This window comes from Semicossyphus pulcher, unplaced genomic scaffold (genome assembly GCF_022749685.1).
Source record: "Semicossyphus pulcher isolate SPU_LCO1_2020_fin unplaced genomic scaffold, fSemPul1.0.p SCAF_13, whole genome shotgun sequence".
NCBI lineage: Eukaryota > Metazoa > Chordata > Actinopteri > Labriformes > Labridae > Semicossyphus > Semicossyphus pulcher.
In genome coordinates this window covers 795,432-810,000 of record NW_027211637.1, presented here as the reverse complement: position 1 = coordinate 810,000, position 14,569 = coordinate 795,432, and the positions used below count along the sequence as shown (strand labels likewise).

General features: G+C 43.5%; 2 protein-coding genes across 2 annotated transcripts in view; both read right to left on the bottom strand.

Moving 5' to 3' along the window:
• Positions 1 to 4,556, bottom strand: part of ap4b1 (adaptor related protein complex 4 subunit beta 1) — a 17,513-nt gene extending 12,957 nt beyond the window's left edge. The window contains exons 1-5 of the mRNA XM_069659747.1: positions 4,295 to 4,556; positions 3,872 to 4,007; positions 2,582 to 2,806; positions 2,378 to 2,508; positions 1,074 to 1,221 (exon numbers count right to left, since the gene is read on the bottom strand). Of these exons, the coding sequence (XP_069515848.1) occupies positions 1,074 to 1,221; positions 2,378 to 2,508; positions 2,582 to 2,806; positions 3,872 to 3,984 (617 nt within the window). The 5' untranslated portion in view covers positions 3,985 to 4,007; positions 4,295 to 4,556. The remainder of the gene's footprint in view (positions 1 to 1,073; positions 1,222 to 2,377; positions 2,509 to 2,581; positions 2,807 to 3,871; positions 4,008 to 4,294) is intronic.
• A 909-nt stretch (positions 4,557 to 5,465) lies between these two features.
• sephs3 (selenophosphate synthetase 3) lies at positions 5,466 to 12,223 on the bottom strand. The gene is made up of 8 exons (XM_069659749.1): positions 11,836 to 12,223; positions 11,013 to 11,116; positions 8,383 to 8,490; positions 8,077 to 8,231; positions 6,588 to 6,678; positions 6,396 to 6,495; positions 6,071 to 6,283; positions 5,466 to 5,722 (listed from the first exon to the last, which is right to left on the bottom strand). The coding sequence occupies exons 1-8, from the start codon at positions 12,110 to 12,112 to the stop codon at positions 5,478 to 5,480; spliced, it is 1,293 nt and encodes a 430-aa protein (XP_069515850.1). The 5' UTR covers positions 12,113 to 12,223; the 3' UTR covers positions 5,466 to 5,477.
• Positions 12,224 to 14,569: the final 2,346 nt, after the last annotated feature.

Sequence of the window (14,569 nt, the reverse complement as noted above, 5' to 3'; positions counted from 1 at the left end):
AAATTATGTACGAAGAGGGAAACTGAGGAGGTGGGAGCAAGTTTAAGAGAAGATTTCAACATTTAAATCACACATCTGGTGCTGGAGATTATGTCTAACACACTCCTATCATTGAATCTAAAACGCTGTGAACACTGAACGAAACAAAACTATGACTTTGTGAAATAATTCCACAGATCAAAGTCTCACGTCTTGTGACCTGTTCCAGCTTTTAACATATTTATGTGAAAGTTTGTTGAAGCTCTGTGACCTCTGTGAGCTCTGTGACCTCTGTGAGCTCTGTGCGCCCTGTGACCTCTGTGACCTCTGTGACCTCTGTCTGTGTAGATTTTTTAAGGAAATTAATCACATTTTTTAGGATTTCAAGGACAAAGACTAAAAGAACACAGTCACATCACATCATGATTTATGCACAAGGACTGATGCATTTTGTACATGTATTGTGTGAGAGGAGTCATGGCCAATAATCCAAACAGAAGATGAATAATAAGGAGTATGGCTGATATTAGTAGGGCGGCCATGTTTGGTCGGGCTCAGTAAAAAGCAGTGAGCAGGTAGACTGTCGACTCTTCATGTTTTTGAGCTGTTCGTAAAGACTGGTGTGCTCAGCAGGAAGCAGAAGCTCTCTGTTCTCTCGGTCTGTGGAGCGTTCCTGCTAACACAGACGTACAGAGAAATCTATCAGGAAGAACTGGGAGGCAAATGGCCGGGATGATTTGATTAAGTGTCTGTAGACAAATGGGAGGGGGAGAGAGAGAGAGAGGGAGAGAGAGGCTCAGCGCTGCAGACCAAAGCTCCAGTTACACACTGACTGAATATAAAACACTGTGATGCTCCTCTCTCACAGGCTCCTCAGCAGGTCCTAATAAGGTTACAGTTAAATACAGCCTGCTTGAAAATAGCAACAGAGTCTCATTTCCTCTCCTCCTCTGATCAGAAGGCTGTTACAAGGAAAAGCAATTAAAGGTCAAAGATCATTCTAACAAGGAGGACCAGAAAATAGTCCCCACCGCAGAAACAGGCGACCTTGATCTGACATTCAGTGACATGTTTCCTGGATGTTGGGACTCTACCTGTTGAGCAGGTGGTGGGTGATGGGTTTGTTGATAGCGACTCCTCCCTCCTCCTTCAGGATCTCCTCCAGAGCTCGGAGGCAGTTCACCATCACCACCGGGTCGGGGTCCCTCAGCAGGCTGTACAGCTCGTTCACCACAGAAGCATCTGAAGAACCCGAAGAACACTCAGGCATGAACACATTAACGATAGCTGAGCCCAGCTGTTATTAAACAACACGCTGCCAAATCAGCTCCTTATTATAAATATAATATCTATTGGTCACCTTATAATATTCTTGTTTCTGTGCAGAATCTGAAGATGAAGAAATTCTAATGTCATGGAAACATAATCAATCAATCAAATGTTATGTGTACAGCAGCAAATCATAACCAAAGTGATCTCAGACACTTTACAGACGGAGCAGCTCGAGAGCGTCCTCTGTGAGAGAGACCGACATGAATCACACGAGCAGCTCTGAGCAGCATCCAGCACAGAGACAGAAACACTTCCTTTAACAGGCACAAACCTCGAGCAGAACCAGACTCATGCTGAACATCTGCAGAGACTGGACATAATGTGTTTCCACATGTTACAAAGGAAATATCATTTGCTGTGTTTTTCTCTATAAGCATTCAAGGTTGTGTTAAACAGAATCATGCACATATCCTAAAGCTGCAGAACAATCAAGCATGGATTTGTTTTATAAGATCCACTTAATAAACTCTGTTTCACAGTGAACAAGTAAAAGTAACCTGCAACATGTGAAACTTTAATGGACAGAGGAATCAGGGATGGAGGCAAAGGACCAGTTTAACTAAAGCATCAAAGAACAAAAAGATTGAACAGTTTGGACAATGAGCATCATCTTTAATCTCCTGTAACTCTGTCAGACTCATGACACCGTTTGAACTGAGGATCAAATCAGTGCGGATGAACCAGAAGAACCCTTCTGAAGTTATGAAGTGACGAACACGTTTGGATTTCTCTTTGGTGGTCGTGTTAAAGGCAGGACCAACAGTGATAAACTTTGGTTCATTTTCCTCCTCATTGCATCAGATGGAGTAATTATAACAAAGATTTTACTGCATCATGCACATGTGATAAAAACGTGACACTGTTGTAATGTGAAGTCTACAAAGGTTTGAAGTTCCATTCAAAAAAAACATCCTCAAAAGTTTTCATTTTGTCCCGTTTCTACATTCTGCTTACTTCTGTTGACCCGAATACTGACGACTTACTGTTCACCAAAACGATGCTGAATCACAAACTTTATCCAACTTTACTTTTTCAACACAGGAAAGACCGCTTCCACACATCGTACCGATCTCAGAGGTGGGTTGGAGGTTGTGCAGTTTGGCCCAGCCGAGGACGGCCACCCGTCTCACACAAGCTGCTCTGTCTTTGAGTCCGGCTGTCAGAGGCTGCTCCACGTACTCCACCAGACTGGGTAACCTGAGACACACAGTCATAATCCTCGTTACTCCAGTACTCACAGGCTGCTGAGACAGTTGCCGCAGCGCCTCACCTGAGGTTGGTCATGTTCCTCAGGGCCAGGCTGCGGACCATGGGGTTTGGATCCTGACAGTCTTTCCTCAGCGTGTTGATGACGAGCAGAGAAAGCTCTGGGTTCAAAGCAGCGTAGGAACACAAGAAGACGTAGACCAGTTTCTTTTGAACTATGTCGACTGTGGCACACGCTTTCACCATCTCACTGAAGAGGCCCGACACATCCACTCCCTGAGACATCGCCCTGAGACAGAGAGGACGGGGGAGAGGGAGGAGGGAGGAGGAAGGAGGAGAGAGAAAGTGGAGCTTTTAGGGTGCAAACTTGAGATCTGTTCTGGTTCTCGTCAGTTATTTGCATTATAACTATTATAGACTATTTTCTGGTCTCTGAACAGGTGAGAGTGTGTTTGGTCTGCTGTGCAGGATGAATTCAGGGTGTGGTTGAAATATTTGCTGACTGACCTCTTTATTAGAATAATGTGAGTTTGCTCTGTAAACAGAAACACCAGCTGCTCACTGATTGTTTGCTTTGATATTAAGCCACACCTGCAGTTACCTAGGTAAGCAGGCGTGCTGCACAATCAACCAGGACTGAATTATAAGGGTTACATATTTAACCTACCAATTATGTGTTATGTGACTTACTGATCAAACATATTCGACTGACTAATCAATTAATTGACTACCTTAGTCTGCTCTACAAATAATAAAGCTGCCGTGGTCTGGCTGTGTGGGCAGCAGTTAAAATATATGACATGCCAATTCATGTGACAGTAGAAGTAAGGCTCTGCCTAAATTTAATTTAAGTTTAAGAATTTTCTAATGATAAAAGAAACTCTGAAAATCTGATTTAAAAAATATTGTAATCGCAGCAGTGACATCTGCATTCGTATAATTCACTTCCAACATAACAGCACTTCTTTTTTGCCAACATCACATTAGCATTAACATTTGCCTACATCAGTAAAAACATGTCATCTTTCAAAGTCCAAGAGTTTGTAAGGAGCAGTACAGTATCCTAAAATATAACATTGCAATACAAAGGATATTTTTTACACCCACACACCATAACAGCAGTACTATAGTACAGCACTATTCACAGCATGTGGAATTTCATTAAAAACTCCAAAATAAAACAGAAATGGAGACGAGTTCAGTCGTCCTGTTCCATGTAGTTAAAATGAGGCATTTAATGTAGGATGAGGGAGATGGGGTCAGCAGGGGCCCAGCAGCAAGTGTTTGCCCTGAGGACCCCTGATAGATGAATCCGGCTTGATGAACGGCCACTACCTGCCTGTCTGCGTCCTACCTGATGACTTTGAGGATGGTGTTCCTGTAGCGCAGCTGGTCAGACTGGACGTTTGGGTTGGACAGAGCTCTCCTGAGCTCCCGCACCGTGTCCTCACCGCCCAGATACGGCATGGTGCCCGCACACAGCCCGCACTCTGACACAGCAGAAAAACAGCGCATGTTCTCACGTTGAAGTAGACATATTATAATTATCAACATTAGCTTGCTCAAGTCACACAACAAAACAGTTTTATTTTTGAACCAGTGTGGTAGAAAACGACAGCGCAGAGGAGAAACATTTGGGCTTTTATCGTCTAAATTTAAGTCAAAGATGAACATTTTATTCACTGACACAAACACATATCTGAAGCGTGTAAATCTAAAATATCGGCCAAATGGCTCCAGTATTAATACAACGATTAGTTTCTTTCAAAAACATTACCGTTTTACACTCAAATGTAGGATTTCAATCTACTGCGGTGACTGGATTGTTTACACCGTGAACACTTCCGCATTTCTTCTTCTACGTTTATCTCCGGACCTTAATCTTGTGGTGCCCTCTGCTGGTTAAAGGAGGAATTACACCGTCTCGTTTTAGTCTTTGGCCGTTTGATTAAACACAAAATTATTGAGTAATACATTATGTAGATCAGCTGACTATCTGGTAAAGCTTTTATTATTATGATTGTATAAGTATATTATGACTCAGTTTCTCTGGATGACTGGAAGTTGTCAAACTAAAGTTATTGTATGTAATTAATCAAAATGTTTGTTCACATTATATCAAAGAGCCGTCAGTCTGAGTTGATGATGGTTTTATTGATTGTGAAAAGCAGAAATCTACAAACAGACACAGCTTCAGGCCTCCAGCAGGGAAAGTCCGACCCCGATCCAAAGGCAAACATCCACTCCACCCGCCCCCAACGGCTGGGTTTTAAAGGAGGAGCTTCATAAAGAGGAAGGGTGGGAGGGACTCTGTGCTGGACAGCCAATCCGCTGACAGATGGACAGTCTGAACCCAGACCCAGCTGGTCCAGAGGAAGCTGCTCAAGCCTTCCTCTGGACTGTGTGGGCGGAGCCAAGACCGATCAATTCTTTTCCATGAGATACATTCATCAACATAAGACATTAACATCATCAACCTCCCCTCAGCACTGCACCCCGTCGATGATAAAATACTCACTAACACGCGCACACGAAGACACAAGCACACACACACACACACACACACGCAGACACACACACACAGAAATAATTTGGAATGTTTTCTCTGAAGAAGTCAGACTAATTTTTTTCCAGAAACCTTTTTTTTTTTTGCATTTAAATAAATTATAGAAAGTCTCCTGTTTCTATGGAACACAGCACACGACCCTGATTTTAGAAGGAATTCATCAACACTTTTCTCATTTCAGCAGCTCCGCCCGCAGGAGGATAAATAATGGTAGGAAAGCTGTCCGTCATAATTTGCTCTCAGCTGATAGACAGCCACATTACTGCACACGCACACACACACACACGGACACACGCACACACACACACACACACACACACACGCACACACACACACACACACACACCCACACACGCACACACACACACAGGACCAGTGTTGGGGGGGGCAGAGTCTACGACAGGTTGGGGCTCGGAGCGGGGCTGTTGTTGTCCTGATTTGCCGCCTGACTTCCTCGTGGTGGAACCTCGATGATGCGAGGCTTGTCAATGATGCGAGCGCGGCGGTCGCCTTTCTCCACGATTCCGATGATCCAGGCCCCGCCCGCCGCCCCCTGACCCCCAGCTCCGCAGCTCTGACTCTTCATCTCCGAGCAGAACTTCGCAGCCTGCTCTCTGGGCAAACACACCAACAGCCCGCCTGAAGAGAAGAGGACGACGACGGATTTTAAGTTTTAAAAATATATACTTCAAACAACAACTATCTGACAGCGTTAATTCAAATATATATTTATTGTAAAATGTATTAATCCTATATCTAATCAGAAAGAGGTCATTGATTAACTACATCTCTTCTGCCCCTGAGTCCTGTTCAAGATGGGACGCAACAAATGAAATAAAAATGTTTCATATGAATAACAAAAGTACCGACGGAGACATAAAACATCACAACATATAAATAAATAAAAGAGACAAAGCTAGCAGGAATCAGAGGCTGAGAGGAATCTGGGTAAATACAGACAAGATAACACGTTTGTGTTTATCCTACCAGACGTCTCTGCCGACGTGCCCTGAACCAGGTTGAACAGGTTCCCACAGGCTTTACTGATGGCAGCCATCTTGGCTAGGATTGGCAGGTTGTGGATGACGAAGGCCACCTCGTTTCGTTGCTGTGCTGCCAGGTTGTTGGCGTGACCCAACAACCCGAAACCCGTCACGTCTGTGGCAGCGTGGGCCTGGAACTTGTGCATCAGGCCGGCCGCTTCAGACACACACGTGAAGATGGAGGAGTCAGAAACATTTCAACTGGACTAAAGCAGGTAATAAGAAGACCCAGGTAGGTTCAGTTAATACGAGATGTATAGGTGGTGTACCTGTGCGGTTTAGTGTTGCCATGGAGAACATGGCTTCCTGATAGGCCTCTTTGACTTCCTCTTTGGTGACGACCAGCTTGATCTTGTTCCACCTTTCAGGCTGTGAGATGTCAACACAGAGACAGGAAGTGTGAGCACAGAAACATTCAGTATTATAATAGAATATAATAACCATATGGACGTGGAGCCGACCTGATCGAGCCACTGGTGAGCGTTCACAGCCACCTGCGTCCCCAGAGGTTTGGTCAGAACCAAAACGTCGCCCGGGACGGCTCCGTCCGGCCTGGAAGCAGACACACAAAGTGTTGGTCAACTAAAGTTTACACGTTCCTCCATCTGACAGGAAATAGAGCACTATGCACGATGCAATTAACATCTAACTTGTTAAAAATGACATTAGACTCCAGAAACCTGCGTCCTTAAAGAAACCTGTGCTGTCGCTCTGAGCTAATAAAACAAGTTGGAGATATTCCGTTTCACAGGAGTCACTGTATGAAAGCTGTACAAGAGGCTTAATGCACACTGTTTCACTGGTTGGATGATCGTTGGAATAAGAGGAACAAACGTGTCTTTGTGGCTCCAACTGCCAAATATTTCATCACTGATTCAACTCGCTATGTAATCGGTCCTTTCTTGGAATTTCTATAAAATGTAAAACATGCAAATAATTACATAATATTTAAAATAATTATAATAGAATTTCAGTGCAACATAATAAACAGATAACAGCTTTGGTTGAAGACACATTTGGAGGTTATTTCAGTCAGACTGCAGCGCCTCAGTCAAAACGTCACAAGTCCAACTCTCAGTTTGTCTGGTGTGACAGAGGCCTTCTGCACTGAAACCTCACAGCACCAGTTTAGAGCAGTGGCTCCCAACCTGGGGTCCGGGCCCCCCTTAGGGGGCGCCAAAGATCGCTGGGGGTCGCGAGGCTTTGTCTGCGCTGAGATGATATTTTTGCCATACATTCATACATTCATACATGCAGACAGGCAGACAGGCAGACAGGCAGACAGGCAGACAGGCAGACACATCCACATATTTACATGTAACTAAAAGTGGTGTTATAATAATAACTAAAGAAAACTTTGATAAACTACAAAGACAAAGAACTATCGGATGATTGGTGTTAAGTAAAGATGATTCTCCTGATTCAGCTGTGTCACCAGCTCGTTAATACTGCCTACATTTTTACCACAGCAGATTAAGTCGGTGAAGTCTATAAAAATCTGATCTGATCACCTGCACCTGTCGAACGGCTCTGACGGTCCGTCTTAACGATGTGATTTGAGAAACAAATGAGATTTACCTGCAGTCTGAACAAAGCCTCTGACTCGTCTCAGCAGAGGGCGCAGGTGGAAGTATTAACTGAGCTGCAGGTAACACTTAAAAATGAGGCCTGTGCTTGTTCAGAGCCAACATGTCTGCTGAGAAGAAGGTCACAGGGACATGTTGAGGCCTCACATTAACAAACAGGCTCATTAGCAGGATATTATTATCTCCACTGCTGGCTGCAACAACAAGGTCAATACGCTCTGTTTGCTGCTGATGAAATGCATTCTGGGAAATCTCCTAATGAAGCTGAGCTACCTGAGGGAAGGTGATTTTAAACAAGATCAGATGTTTCGCCGGTGTATGAGAGGAGGCGTTCCAGTGAGTACGAACAGTTTAAAGGACTCACATGATGAACTCGTTGGGCTGACACACGACTGAAGCGACTCCTCCTACGATGATCCAGGGGTTGATCACCGTCTGACCGCCCGTCACTGAAGTCCCGCCCTCTTCTGCTGCGTCACGAAACCCTCGAATCATCAGCGGCATCACACGCTCACGGTCCTGTGTCAAACACACACACAGGTGACACACGTAAAGACTCTAAAGTCTAACACATACATCACTCACTGTAAAGAGTGGAGGTCAGTGGATGAGAACCGGGAACACAAAGTCAACTCGTCTGCTGGACGGTCACAAACACAGACGATGTTACCTTCTCGTTCATCTTCTGGCTGACACTCAGCAGCATCAGCATGTTGTCACACTCTGTGATGCCCATCGCATAAAGATCACTGAGGACGTTAGCACACGCTATCCTGCCCTGAGAGACAGACAGACAGAAAGACAGAGAGACAGACAGACAGACAGACAGGCGGAAAGAAAGGGAGACAGGGAGAGAGACACTTGTCAAAACACAGAAATAAGTTCTCTGAATGTTACCGATCACTGAGCTTCAAACCGTCTTGTGATCCACTTTTATTTTGCAACTTTCATAACTTTAACAAACATGAAATGTAGATGAGTGTCCAACTCCTGTGCACCATCCGTCCATACATTTCATTAAAGGCTGTGCAGTGATAACTCCATGTATATAACACAAGCTGCAACTGGGGATAAGGAGTTGATGAATCAGTGAACTGATTTGGGAAACAGTTGTGAAGAGAAGCTGTGCACGTTTTGAGGGGGTGTGCGTGTGATCCAGGCTTCGTGCCTGAAGGCTGGGACACGACGTTTAAAGGGGGGACAGCTCAGGGATGAACAGCGGATTGCACATTTTGAATAAGGGGGCAGTAAACATCTGAAGAGGCAGTTTGGCTTGAATGAGGATTGTTACAGATTTCTTCGAGTGTCAGCATATTATGAGATTAGGAAGGAGGATATAAAGTGTACTGGGATAACATTTCATTGAAAGTATTTACAGATGCCTGTGTCTCAGGTTCAAGGCAGAAAACCATCTCGAAACTTTAAAGGGGTTTACAGCAAACAAAATGTAACTCACTACATGTTAAACAAAAATGTGAAAGGGAGGGAGACCTAGTTCTAGATGAGAGAGTGGGAGAACATGTGTGAAAAACAATAAAAAACTTCAACACTGTGGTGAGAGCTTAGCTGGAAAAACCTCATTAGGTTCTTTACCACCAGCTCAAAAGAGGCATTACACCAGTTGTTCCGTATGCTGGAGACAGTGTGGGAGCCTCGAGGCAAAGCATTATATTCTGGTCTGGTTCATTATCGGTTCCTTTCTCGTAAGAGGTTCATTCAGTTCAGAGAAAGTGTTTCATATAGATATATAAGTTTGAGTGTTTGTATTTGGACTATCGTTGGAACGTGTGTCCTCTAGTGACAAATATTTATTTCTGATTCTAAGCGCCGCCGGCAGGAAAGCCGTTACTAGGAAGCGGTTGAAATCAGAAAAACCTACTGTGGACGAGTGGACGGACATTATATTTTTAAGGGAAGGATTACCTTTGTCTTAAGGTTGCAACAGGGAATTTTTGGATGGATGGATGATGTATATCACATCGTACGACCATCGTTTGTCTGAATTTTCATGTTTTTTTCTTTTCTCCTGAGTATCACGGAGATGCGCCCCAACATTAAGTTCAAGAGTATTTAGTTCATAATCTGTATTTATTTCCTTTTTAATCTCTTTTTTTCTTCTTCTGTCTTTTGTCCAGTGAGTCCCCATCCGCCTCTGTACTATTCAAAGAGAACGAGGTACATTGCTGCGTACTACGACTGTAACTTACAGACAGATGGGAGAGAGAGTTGTGTTAAGATATCTAAGTGAATGTATGGACCTGGAAAAATCCCACTAAAGAAATCATTTTAAAAAAACAAACGTACTGAACAGAAAATCAGAAACAAAACATCTTTTTTTGTTTTCCTTATTAATGAGATTGACCGCACCACTCTTTCAGTGACGCCTAAACAGGGACGTTGCTCGGTACACGTTCTTCATCTGACACGTTAAATCCAAACAGAAACAGTTAACTTGCTATCGCCTTACCCCGGTACATGAGCAACAAATCTGTGCTGAAACCACAGAAATAGAAAACAATTAACCCTTACAGTCAAATAGTATTCCACCAACCGTCCACCCGTTTCTCGCGGTGTCACAGGTGACCATTCAAACGAGCAGCTGAGGGTCTCGTGGACTTACAATAAAAACTGTCAAAACAAAAGCGCTCAAAAAAACAAAAAGAAAAAAACACAGAATACAAAGTTTTATTTTTGCTGCATGATGACGTGACATTCAGGGTCTGTACGTACACACACGTTTTCTTACATCTCAAGGAAGAGATGTGTAGACCAGGTGTCGCTGCAGCTCTACAGGACTTCAGAAATCAGCACATTACTTTATGTCACACATTTACCGTCATTAAAAACTGCAGCTTCAGTGATTTGAGTATTGCACTTGACAATGTCTTAATTAACTGTGCAGTTAATATCTAAAAATAATAATAATAGAATAATAATAAACGTTACACGGTGCATTCAGGGTTTTATAGTAATCCCAATTCATCCAGATTTTCCATATAATTGAGAACACCATCTGGTCAACTGGAGTTGATAACTACCTCTCACACCACAGTCTATGTTTCACACATTATAGATAATAATAATAATAATAAAAATCACTTCCTGTATAGTTTGATCATGTGTGGCTGTCTGCTGATATGTTTGTGCTCCCCGCTCTTACTGTAATCAGCTGAGGAGTATTTCATCACGTATGTCACAGTGGTTGGACAGCCTTACTTCCTGCAGACTTTCCCGGTGAACAGCAGCAGGCTGTGTGTGTGAGAGCTTCAGGGAGGTAATAAACACCTGACAGTAACTCACCATCATGTAGGGGTCCTCCACCAGGGGGTAGAAGAAGTCTGTGGTCTGGACCAGGGAGAGTCCTCCATGCCTCAGGGGGATCACACAGCAGTCCATCCCGACACCTGCGAACACGCATCACAGTGAGGAGGGAAACACACCTGTGTGATGATCTGCAATCCACTACAACAGCACTGCAACAGACAAACATATTTAGTGTAGTAGGTAGGTGTGTGTATGGACGTTGTCTATCATTACAGGTAGTATTTATTACAGATCTGACATGTGACTGCACTTCATGTTTAAACATCACAGTTTCTCTGTGATTAGCCATCAAACCACATACAATGATTTCCACTCCCTACAAGCAGTTAACCCTCTCACAGGTAGTAAACTAAGTACAACACTTTGACTCATGGTTGTGAAACTTCTTAACTAGAAGAAATAATTAGCCAACAGTCTGAACTTTGCACGGAAAGCTTCCCTGACATTTCTGCTGAATCATTCATGACCACACAGACCGGTTATTTAACCACTCACAGAGCTGGTGTGTCATAATGAACACGCATAGCTAACTAATATCTATTATATTCATTTCCGATTAGCGTACAGAAAACCTATGACTGTAATTAAATGAGATCATGCTAACATGTTGGTAAGCAGAGTTTGAGTTATCAAATACAAACTGTTCTAAGTGTCCATCTGTCAAATGAGCTGCCATATGAGTGAACACAAGCTAGCATAGTTAGCAACGACCAGGCTAACTAGCTAGCTGACGTTATCAGCGGGGTTTCTGACTACATGTACGGGACATGAAGGCGAGCAGTGCGGCTGTGTTTCCTACCGAGGCGGGGGCCGGACAGCTGCTGACCGAACTCCGACGTTTGATCTCCGGCCTTCCCTGTCCCGTCGGCCCGGTCCGCCTCCAGTCCCGCCAGGAGTTTGAGCAGAGCCTCCTGCGGGACCTTACAGCCTCATCCCTTTAGGTCCGAGAAGGCTGTGAGCCGGAACCCGCGCTCCAGGCCGTGCTCCTCGGGTTTGAAAGGCTTGTATCCGGGGGGAAAGCAGCTCTCTGTTCCCACAGCCTCCGCCGGGGGAGGCGGGGGCGTTGAGCCTGACATGCCGGCCTGTAGACTTCAAACACACCGGGCGAGGCGCGGACTCCGGTAAATAAAGACAAACGATGAATGAAGCGTGAGTCTGGAAAGCGCCTCTTCAAACAAGAGACTGCTGTAAAGCTAACCAGAGAACGACAAACACGTCTTCCTGTTGTGACTTTCACTGTAAAACCTAATATGCATGTCTATGAAGATTCACAGATCGTAAACAACACTCCTGAACCAATCGATTTCCACACTGATCTTTATTAAGTAAAATATTAAATAAGCACTTTAAACCCACGGTAACGGCTGTAAGGACATAAATCTAGTCGACAACTCTCTTATTTTGAAGGCAGAATATATGATTTCCGGCGAGGCAAAAAGTGATCGGCCGTCAGGACCTGACTGCTGTTTGTTAAAGATGTATCGCCCAGTTTGTGTACGGCTGCTTTTATGTTAATCATCAATTATAATATAGAAATACCTTTAACTTTATGTCACTGGATATAGCAAAGATATGCCTTAATGAAACTTTATGTTTTTTTAACCCAATTATTATAACTGCGGCCAAAGAGTGTTTAAAGTTTAAAGATTAATCAGGCCTAAAATTTACCTCATTATAACTGAAAGGTTGGTTATGTTTCATTCTAGGGTCGTATTTGGACACATCATGGTCCAACCACTCCTGTTACGAGACTTTTATTTGGTTGTATTTGTTGTACAATGTGTGATGGTGCTGCTGTTTGATGAGGTGCAGTGTTTTGTTTTCACCACAGTGGGTCGCAGGTCTGCAGGCCAGATGTCATTACATTTTGTTTAGGCCACGCCCAGGCTTGTCCTGTAAGTGGGGTTCAGAGTTCATGACCGAGGGAAAATGTAAGGTCTCACCAAGTCCCAAATAAAAATGCCAGAAGGGCTAAAGAGAATATTGCCTCTGTAAGTTTATTCCCAGAGTTCAGCGCCGGTGAAGCCGCGAAGCTCAACAAGTCCTTTTAACCAATTAAAATAACTTTAAATGGGCCGGATCACGCAGACCATGCAGTTTTCAAGTTTCAGTTGTGTCATCAGAAAATGCCTTGTTGTCTTCTTTAATGATTCACCTACATGTAGGATAATTATGATCACTGAGTATAGTTCAGTTTGGTTAATAATGTATTCGTCCCTAAAACATAACGATGCTGGTAATCAAACCTGGGGCCTCAAAAATGCAAAGCATGCAGTCTAACAGTAAACTGTGTACCGCATCCAGTTCAATACCTGGTAAATAATAATCAGCAGGCGTGCGCCATTAAACATGTGAGGTATTGTTTCTTAAATTAGTTTAAGGTTACTCTTATTTCCACAGTAAGAATCTGACTGATTCATATTGGGGAATGACCTGTTGACTTTATGTTGTGTTTCATTATGAAGGTTTGAAAGCCTCTCCCAGCTGTCATTGGGTGGAAGGTGGGGTTCACCCTGGACTGATCGCCAGTCAATCACAGGGCTGACACATAGAGACAGACAACCCTTCGCACCCACACCCACACCTACGGGATGCACGCACGGGGAGGACATGCAAACTCCACACAGAAAGGGTTTGAACCAGTGACCTTCTAGCCGTGAGGCAACAGCGCTAACCACTGCACCACCGTGCGGCCCCTCACCATTTCATGTTAGAGTTAATTATTAAAACAGCAAACATTTGTGTCCATAAAAATGATTTATAGACTGTAGACTGTAGTCAGGTTACTTCTTTCAGCTGTTAAAGTTACATTTGTAGAACAATAAAGAACTCTAATGAAACTTATTTGTAAAGCAGGTGGATGTGATCATAACAAAGACACAAAGGGTTAAATGCTAATTTAACAGCATTAAATCTAACACAGACAGCTGCACTCTTCTTTATAAACTTTAATATTTAATAGACAATAATCTCTGCAAACAACAATGGATTTTAACAGAATGCATATAAAGAGCAGACTGAACATCAGTAAATGCAGATTCCTCTTTTTAAACAGGAGGAAGATAACAGTTCATAACTTCAGTAATGACATCGAACAGAATTAAAACTCACTGTTCCTCTCTTGAAATGAGAGATTCACACGCTGTCTCCTCTGGTCCTCTCTGGTCTGGACTCATTTCAAGTTTTTTGTTTCTTCCTGGTTCCCTCCTCATTACTTCCTCGATCCCTTCTCATTTCTTCCTTGTTCACTCCTCGTTCCCTCCTCATTTCCTCTTCATTTCCTCTTTGTTTCCTCCCCGATCACTGTTTAAGATTTCTGATTATAAGACAGAATTAAAGTATGTTTACCTTTTTCTGTAAGGTGGTCTGCAGTGGATTGTGCCTCTTCCTCTCAGGTCTCGTCTCGTTTCCTCCCCATCCCTTTGTAAGACTGATGACAGACACGGTGAAACAAGAGTTAATAAACAACAACAACAACAACAACAACAACAACAACCAGAAAGATAGTTTGTAAGACTAATGGTCAGAAGAGT